Source organism: Acanthochromis polyacanthus, chromosome 13 (genome assembly GCF_021347895.1).
Source record: "Acanthochromis polyacanthus isolate Apoly-LR-REF ecotype Palm Island chromosome 13, KAUST_Apoly_ChrSc, whole genome shotgun sequence".
Lineage (NCBI taxonomy): Eukaryota > Metazoa > Chordata > Actinopteri > Pomacentridae > Acanthochromis > Acanthochromis polyacanthus.
This window is the reverse complement of record NC_067125.1, coordinates 29,199,952-29,208,169: the sequence shown is the minus strand read 5'-3', so window position 1 is coordinate 29,208,169 and position 8,218 is coordinate 29,199,952. Positions and strand designations below refer to the sequence as shown.

The following is an 8,218-nucleotide window of genomic DNA, read 5'->3' as shown; positions in this document are numbered from 1 at the left end:
GGAAGGGAGGAGATTAGAGGAGTGGCTTACATGTAGCATTGGTCAGATGTCTGATGGGAGGAGCTGAAGAACCCAATAGTATATGGAGGGGGCAGGGAATATGCAAAAGAGATGAAATCTCGGGAACTGACTGAGAGATAAGTCTGTCTGGTGCAAAGGGGTTTGGCTTCCTTGGATCCCACCCAGTTGCCTTAAATGGACAAAGGATGTAGTTTATTACCTTTAAGCTTTGAATTACGAGGAGGCAAAGAATTACTGGAGCATAAACACAAAAGGAATATACTTTGCAATAAAACATTCAGGGAATAATCCTGAAACTGACTTTAGTTCAGTGATTGAACAGTTTCACAGTATTTTTCATGTTATATTCTCTTAGAGCTCACATCCTGATGCCCTAGTTTTTTGTTGTTGTTTTTTTTATCTGTAGACAGGGAATTGCCAATAAAAATGTACTATTACTGAGCACTGTGTAGACTTTATAAGGGCAGGTAGATGAGAAGGTTTTGGGGAAGGTAGAAGGATGGGTGTGTGCACTCAGCATGAGAGTTCTAGTAGTTCTGGTAATACGGTTCTTTGGGTAGAGTCAGGTAGTGTACTGGATTAGAGTCAGGGCATTTGATCACTGTGTGTGCATATATATATATATATATATATATATATATATATATGTATGAGTGTGAGTGTGTATATATATATTGTAGGACATGCAGAGGAGAAAAGATTTTTCACCGTGGCTGGGGGTGGACAGTGTAGGTGGTCTACGTGTAAAGGCTTATGAATGCAAAAAAAGATGGCACTGTATTATGATGCGTTGCGCTGCACTGTGTGAGGCTGCTGTAGTGTTGCAGGCGGTGAGGAGTTTGTTGGGGGTGGGGCTTTGGGTGAGGGGCAAGCACAGTCATCTCTGGGTTTTATTCTGCAACGTGGAGTTGCCATGGAGACTGCTTCCAGTTTAGTCAAGATGGCTGCTGCAGTCTGACAGCAGCAGTGAACAAAACACACATGCATTGTGTGTCTGACTGACAGGACTGACACTGCTGGTGTATTTCATAACACGTTTTACATCCTATTTATAAAGAACCCAAGTTCTTATTTCTTCGTCACCTATTTAGAGAACATTATAATAGGCAATACTTCATCACTTGGGACTATTTTATTGATTTTTCAGGGACTATTTCTTGCACATCCATTACTACACTTCAATTTTAAAGCGTATTCCACGCATAATCATGTCAGACTCACAACTGGCATAATAATGTGATTATGCTAAAGCCGTGGACTACATCAGATGCTGTTCTTGTAGCCTTTTGACAAAGACAGAATAAAACACTCCTTCAACTCTCCTATCTTTAACTTGAAGTTAATTTAAAGGTTTTAAAAAGCTATAAAATATGAAGGTCAGTAAGAATAAAAACTACATTTCTGTTGTCAAGTGAAAATTGTTATGATCAGTGGAGCAGATACCTATTTCAGGTGAAGTACAGATAGTTCTAATGTATGCAGTGTCATCAAATATTACAACAATTGTAGAGCTGTAGAAATATAGAATTGTTTTTGATTTGTTTTTTTGTCTTTGGGAATATAAAGGAATCTATATGTGGTGGAAAGTAGAGGTACCTGGACAATCCAGTGATTCTTTTCTCTACATCATGAGACTCATTTATTCACCATGACTAGATATTGATACATGCAATAGAACAATCAGGCAAGTCACAACTTACATCACATCTCTGTATTTTCAGTGACCACGCATTTCAATCTAAAAAATATTTAAACATAAAGAAACATGAAAATGCATTAGATTGCTCCAGTTGGCTTTTAAATGCGAACACTAAAGAGGTCACAGACTCAGACAGCCTGACACAGTACCAGAACTAACGCTGTAACTCTAATATCTACTGCCAAGAGATGCCAAAAGTTAAACTAACATTATGAACTGTTAGTTGTATTGGCACAAGCTCACTGACCCCTTGCCTCTGATCCTAGCTAATGGGGATATTGGGGCTGTGTCTGACTGTGCTGAAAGCTGGTGTTTTCCATCATAATCAGCCACCGGTTGTTGGCCTTTCAACCATGGTAATCTCTTCTCAAGTTAATTTAGGATCAGCACCCTTCACTTTGCCATGGACCATCCATGGTTCAGCTCTGCTCAGATACAGGCTGCCTTTGTAACACTGACCCATTTAAGACCAGAACAATGGCTGAATTGAGTAAGACCCTGAAAGCAACCACAGTCTTGTGCATTTTTGATGTGCTTGTGACAACAAGAGTCGAGGACAACCAAGAATGAGACTGCAAATATATTTTTCAATATACAACAGAAAAGCATGAACACTGTATATACAGTACAAGCAAGTACTAGTGTAAAAAATAACAACCAAAGCAAGATTTCAATACCATTAGATTTCTTTCTGCTGCCTTATCTCCACATTCTACACTTATTCACTTTCTCAGTACATTCTACAAGGTTTAAATCTGACATATAACACCTACACTGTATAAACTATTTTGTCCAACTTTTAAATGTTATCAATAGAATATTATTATGCATGCATAAAAGATGAAGACAAAATGTTTTACCATGGATATGACCATCTTTCTTTTCTTAAATAGACATACGGATTATTTGAAAATGAACACCTCCATTTTCAGCTCTGTTATTCTGCCATCTAGTGGTATAACATACAAAAGTCTTTCCACAACAACAAGACATTCTCCAACCATTTCCTAAAATCTCCTCCTTATTCTTAATCTCCTTATTTGGTTTTCATGTCACAAAATTAACATTAAAGACAACACTATATCATCATCATGACTGTCAGCTATAACGCATCGTTTATATGCTAACTGCAAGTAACACTAAAGTTACGTGAGCTTTAAATTTATACACATAATGTATTTCATAAATTTAGAAATATATTTCAGAGCCTACACACTAGAATCAGTGCCTTTCTGGGTTGCTTCCTTGCTATTTTGCAGTTTGCTCATATCTCCAAGCCGTTTGAAAAAGCTAAAAAATAGCCCAGATGTCTCAGTCTTAAACCACAAACTCCGAGGTGGAATATTTTCACTATTTAACTGCAGGTTGTTGCCTGCAGGCTCCACTGGTTTGCCCTCTTGTTTTTGTTCCAGAAACCCTCCATCTTGTCCATGGGCTAAAGAAACAGCTGGCTTACTTTTCTTTTCTGCTGATGGAGAATTCTGGTTTTGAGCACCAGACTTTTGAAAGTTGTGAGAAGTTTTAGTAAAATCAAACACTGGTTTTGAAGGAACGTGTCCAGCCGTGTCTCCTAATAGTGTCCCTTGTTTTTCTGCTGCAGGATTTGGAGTTATGACTGGAGGCTGAGTCCACACATTATCCTCGTCCTCCTCAGTTTTTGGGACTTTGGTCGGCAGAGTATGCCGGCGGCCGAGGTTGCGTTTTGATGAGGACTGAGGATTAAACAAAAATTGAAGCATATCCTCATCGTTTTGCTTTCCAGGATACCCCTCCGTATGCTCATCAAAAGTGAGCTGACGAGGCAAAGTCTTTTTTGCACAGGGAGATTTCTGACTTTCCAGAGAGTAGTCGGCAGATGAGACACTGCCACGGCTGTTCTGAAAATGCAAAACTTTTTTAGATGCTTCACGTAACTTTTGGGCCTCTTCCTCATTATTGTCTTGCAGATCTTCCTCGTCGTCAGTGGTGGCTGAGAAAGATCTGCCTACAGAGGCAATGCTACCGGTCCTTTTGGCTGGGTGTGTAGATCCTCTAGGGTCCTCTTTTCTAGACGTTTTCATCTCATCTTTGTGAGAAATGTCACTTTTTGCTTTATTGTCCTCGATATTTGACTGATCTTTCTTAAATGAAGAGTCCTCTGTGAGTTCATCTACTGAATTCCACTCTTTTCTGCCCATCTCCCTGACTTTAAATGCAAAGGAGCCTCCATGATTTTGGTTTCCAGTTAGGAGGTTGGCTTGAGACGTAATTTCTGACAGGCTCCCATTATTAGGGCTGCCACTAGTGGGGCTTCCAAATGTCGATGAGGGCCTCCCAGATCTCCTCCTAGAGTTGCGATTGGTGAGGAAATTCTGTAGTACAGACTCTAATGCAACACCATCCATTTCCTTGTCTCTGCTGGAGCAGGTAGCTGTGGACCTGCGCTTGGCTGCATTTTGTAATCTGTCCCTCTGTCTCCGTTTCACCTCGGCCATCTCTCTAGCCTTGTTTTCCTGCAGAAAGTCACATGGTTAATGGAGCAATGAGAGAATTTTTAGCTTAGCGAAGGAACATTCCATGTACACAGGCTCACCTGCATGGCCCGCATGAATTTCTCACAAAAGGAGTTGAAAACAGAGCAACACTCCTCCAGTTTGAACTTCGTGGGGTCCTCACAGAAGTACTCTGCCACAGAATCACTTATTGACTGCAGTTCCTGAAGCTCAGTCTCTATTTCAGTCAAACAAACCTCTGCTTCCTAATTGGAGCCAAATTCATGACATTAGAACATGAATCCATTATCAAAATTCACACAAACTGGGATAAATTGCAGGTAAAAAAACAATTTCTCACCTTGAGAAAATCCTCCATTTGTACCTTCAGGTCTTCATGCTTCAAGGTGTTTGTTTTGGCATCTTGTACTTTCTTCATCTGTCTTTTAAACTCGGCTTCAATGTCACCTTTGTTCATTCTAAAAAAAAAAACAGGAAATAAAAACTAATTCTCATGGCGCAGCAAACAAAAAGAGGGTTAAAATATACACAGTGTACTATACACAAGGATTTTTTTCATAAGTTATTTACCTAGCTGCATCTTCTATATGTTTGAGCTGGTCTGGAAAATTCAGCAGGGCCATATCAGCCTTCTGGGCTTGCTGAAGTGAATATAAAAGTTTGCAGAGAAATCACATTTTGCAAACACATCTTAAGATACAGAAAAAACTGACTCTACATTGCAATTAGATTAACCTAATGAAAGCTACTTACCATCACGACATAATGCATAAGATTCATTCCTGGTTTATTTGCTTTGGTATCCACTAGCTTCAGCAGAGAAGACATCCGAAAGCCAATTGCACTGCCTGCATAACCGCCCTGTAATCAAATAAAGATACTGAGTTCAATGATGCATAAACAAAGTAAAGTCCTTAAAGACTCCACTATCACATGGTATATACTCACAGCATTCATGTAATTTCCAGTCTTCAGTACCAAACGAATGATAGAATGAAGATGATCAGACTCTAATAACTCTAAAAGAAGACATGTGTGGTTAATTTCAAGTCTAAATAAGCTTGTAGCTCTATTTTTGCCCAATATATGTTGAGTCTAATCTATTTAAAATCCAGAAAAACAATACCTCTTCCAGCAGCTGTCAAAGTACCAATTAATCCTTTCATTTCCTCCATGAGGGGGAAAAATTCCTCTTTCAGCACCAAGTTGCTCAGACGCTTCTCATAACTAACAGATGCAAAGTTTCCATCATTAGTAAACCACAAGTTTCATTTAGCACAAGCAACTGATGAAATTACATTCAAGTAGCTTACCTAGGAATTTTGACCAGCATGAGCATAAAACGATCTGCTTCGGGTACAGCAGAGTGGTCGCCTTTAAAGTTAACCAGCTGCTTGACCTGCATTCATGGAAAATAAAGGCAACAAATCAATAAAACAGACTGCGTTTCTATGGGGTAAAGTTACAAGTAACAAGGCTGTAGGATTTATGTGAAACAAAAGAAAGAAAATAAGTAGCAGACTCAAGTACCTCCCCGTCATCTGGCAGTAACTTGCACAAGTCTCGCAGTTTTCCAGGACCAAAACTGTGACTGCTTCCTGATTTAATTTCTTCAATCAGGTCTTCTAAAGAACTGTGGATGGAGGTAAAGAGAAAGACAGGGTTCATTTCAGTAGCCACAGCTTACCTTAATGTTTTAAGTGTTTGTTTAAGGTTGAGAGCAGTGTCTCTCTATGTTAAGACCACACTTTTGCTTGCTTAGAAAACTTGTGCTGCTGACACCAACAAGCCTTTACCTGCTCAACGTGCTTTGCGTAATCAAAACATTTCAGATTCCAGTCCTCAGAAAAGTTCATACTGTACAGGACATGAACATGATGGAGTATCCTTTGACCAAATACAAGTGTTTGGAATGAAGAGAGAAACACATTCAGATGTATAGATAGAGTATATATGTAAAAACATTCTATTGTCCTGCTGGTGATATTTATGGTAGTCTACTGACAGATGTTTAAGACTATTAAAAGGGATATTTTAGTTTGTCCATTTCCTGTTCGATTAGTTGTGTCACCTTAGGCAATACATTTACAACACCTCCTAATAACTGATCTGAACTGAATACTTCAGAGAGGTGTTGGCACCTAGGCCTGTTGGAGCTGTAGGACAGTGCAGATGAGGCCTGCCAGGACATGTTGGCTCACAAGGGTTTGTGATGCAGCCATGGTACAGACATATCTGTATGCCTCATCCTGTGTTGTTTAACACTGTAATACAGACGGATTATTGAGTAAAACCAATCACACCTTACTACTACTTATTCTACTACTGACTCACCGCTTGAATTGTTTTAGGAAAATTCCAATATTCATGCTCCTCTTGGAATTGAGGATGGAAACCTGGAAATACAAACAGACACAGACTTGAATTATCAGTTTGCTCGTTGCTAAGATAATTTTAAAGAGACACTGGATTCCAAAGGTTGAGATTTCTGTGAGTTGACTGTTCAATACAATCAACTCACAGAAAAGATAGCATTCTTTCAGTGTCACTCTTTGAAAAAAAAAAAAGTACATAGGTCAAAATTTTAATTTTGTGTGAGATTTTTAGACACATTCGTTAAACAAATGAACTTTAATCTAAAAATAGTAGGATATAGGTAGAGGGTAGAGACAGACATGCAAACTTCTTTGCTTCTGGTTGTTTTCTCTGAAGAAATGCCATTAGATAAATGTAAATACATTCAGGTTATTAATTACAATAGCTAAAATACAGAGCATACTTGGGTTACTATACAGACTAGTGCTGTATGATGACTATTACCTTCCCTTAGCAAACAGATACAAAGAATAGCGAGACTCCACCCTTGTATTGAGCTACTGTGCATCAATACATAATGTTTCTGATAAACATATTACATAATTTTTTCGTTATGATTTTGGTAATGTAATGCAGTATAAAACTTTTTTCTTTTCTTTTTTTTTACCATTTTATTCTCTCATGAGTTGAGAAAATTTCGAATCAGATATATTCCCATTTTTTAAAAAATCACTTGCATTGTCATTTATGGTAATGAGTTTAACAGAGGAGATCCTTATCCACATCCAATAGAGAGTTTGCCACAATGGAGGCTTTACATTTTAAGAGAGAGAAACACTGTGCAGATGTTTATACTAAATGTACACCAATAAAGATCAATCCAGGTCAAAATACATTGTCTCCATATCTCAGCATTATGCAGCAAAGACATTTGAATCTATTGATGCAAGCATTTGGGGCTAAATTTCCTGTGATGTATAAAGTGTGACAGCTGCATACTCTGGCTGGATGCACTCACCGTTTCCCCTCCTGTGGCTGGAGTCGACAGGCCCTTCACATTCTGGGTCTTGAGTTGCTGCTGGACCTGCTTGTGACTGAACAACTCCTCTATGTGATCGGTGTCCAGCTCATATTCCCCATCAGTCTTATCTGCTGTCCAGATGTTGTGCTTTCCTATCACACTTTGCTTGGGAAGGGTTTCCCAGTTGAAATTGCGCATCCTGGAGCGCCGGCGCTGTCCCTTGGCGAAGCCCGGGCCATTTAGTGATGGGAAAAGGCCAGGGGCTGGAGGTGGAGGAGGTAGCGGAGGAGGTCGTGGAGGTAGCGGGGGTGGAGGTGGAGGTGGTGGTAGTGGTGGTGGAGCGGGTGGACCTCCTGGTTGCATCTTTCAACAAGATCCTCTCAGCAGGTTTGGGTTTCAAGCATGGTTCCACTCATCAAGGCAGTGTTTATGCTCATTAATAATCTGCAGAGAAACAGAAGCTGTTCTGAACTGTTATTTTTCTATGAACTGTGGTGCAGCTCTTTGTCCTGGAGGTTTGTCAGTTAGGATGATGCATTCAGACTAAAAGAAATAGGGCCGGGTGTGGACTCTGTTACAAATATTCACATGTACACTGCAACAGTGAGCCGCCATATTAAGCAATAAATAAAGCATTGCAGTCTATGAGTAACTTTAGAACAGCAATAC

At 39.5% G+C, this 8,218-nt stretch overlaps 1 protein-coding gene across 1 annotated transcript; it reads right to left on the bottom strand.

Annotated features, from left to right (window-relative positions):
* Window positions 1-2,409: 2,409 nt before the first annotated feature.
* Window positions 2,410-7,974, bottom strand: fhdc4 (FH2 domain containing 4). The gene is made up of 11 exons (XM_051957718.1): window positions 7,547-7,974; window positions 6,547-6,608; window positions 5,743-5,845; window positions 5,526-5,611; window positions 5,339-5,439; window positions 5,161-5,231; window positions 4,966-5,073; window positions 4,783-4,853; window positions 4,553-4,670; window positions 4,293-4,457; window positions 2,410-4,212 (listed from the first exon to the last, which is right to left on the bottom strand). Exons 1-11 carry the CDS (start codon window positions 7,910-7,912, stop codon window positions 2,929-2,931), a joined length of 2,535 nt encoding a protein of 844 aa, XP_051813678.1. The 5' UTR covers window positions 7,913-7,974; the 3' UTR covers window positions 2,410-2,928.
* Window positions 7,975-8,218: the final 244 nt, after the last annotated feature.

Bases quoted from the DNA above. Each gene is read 5' to 3' on its own strand.
- fhdc4 (XM_051957718.1), bottom strand. From the start codon at position 7,912: ATGCAACCAGGAGGTCCACCCGCTCCACCACCACTACCACCACCTCCA. The intron at 5,232-5,338 runs GTATTGTTTTTC...GTCTTCTTTTAG, and splicing joins TTTGACAGCTGCTGGAAGAG to AGTTATTAGAGTCTGATCAT. The intron at 4,213-4,292 runs GTGAGCCTGTGT...GACTTTCTGCAG, and splicing joins AATTCATGCGGGCCATGCAG to GAAAACAAGGCTAGAGAGAT.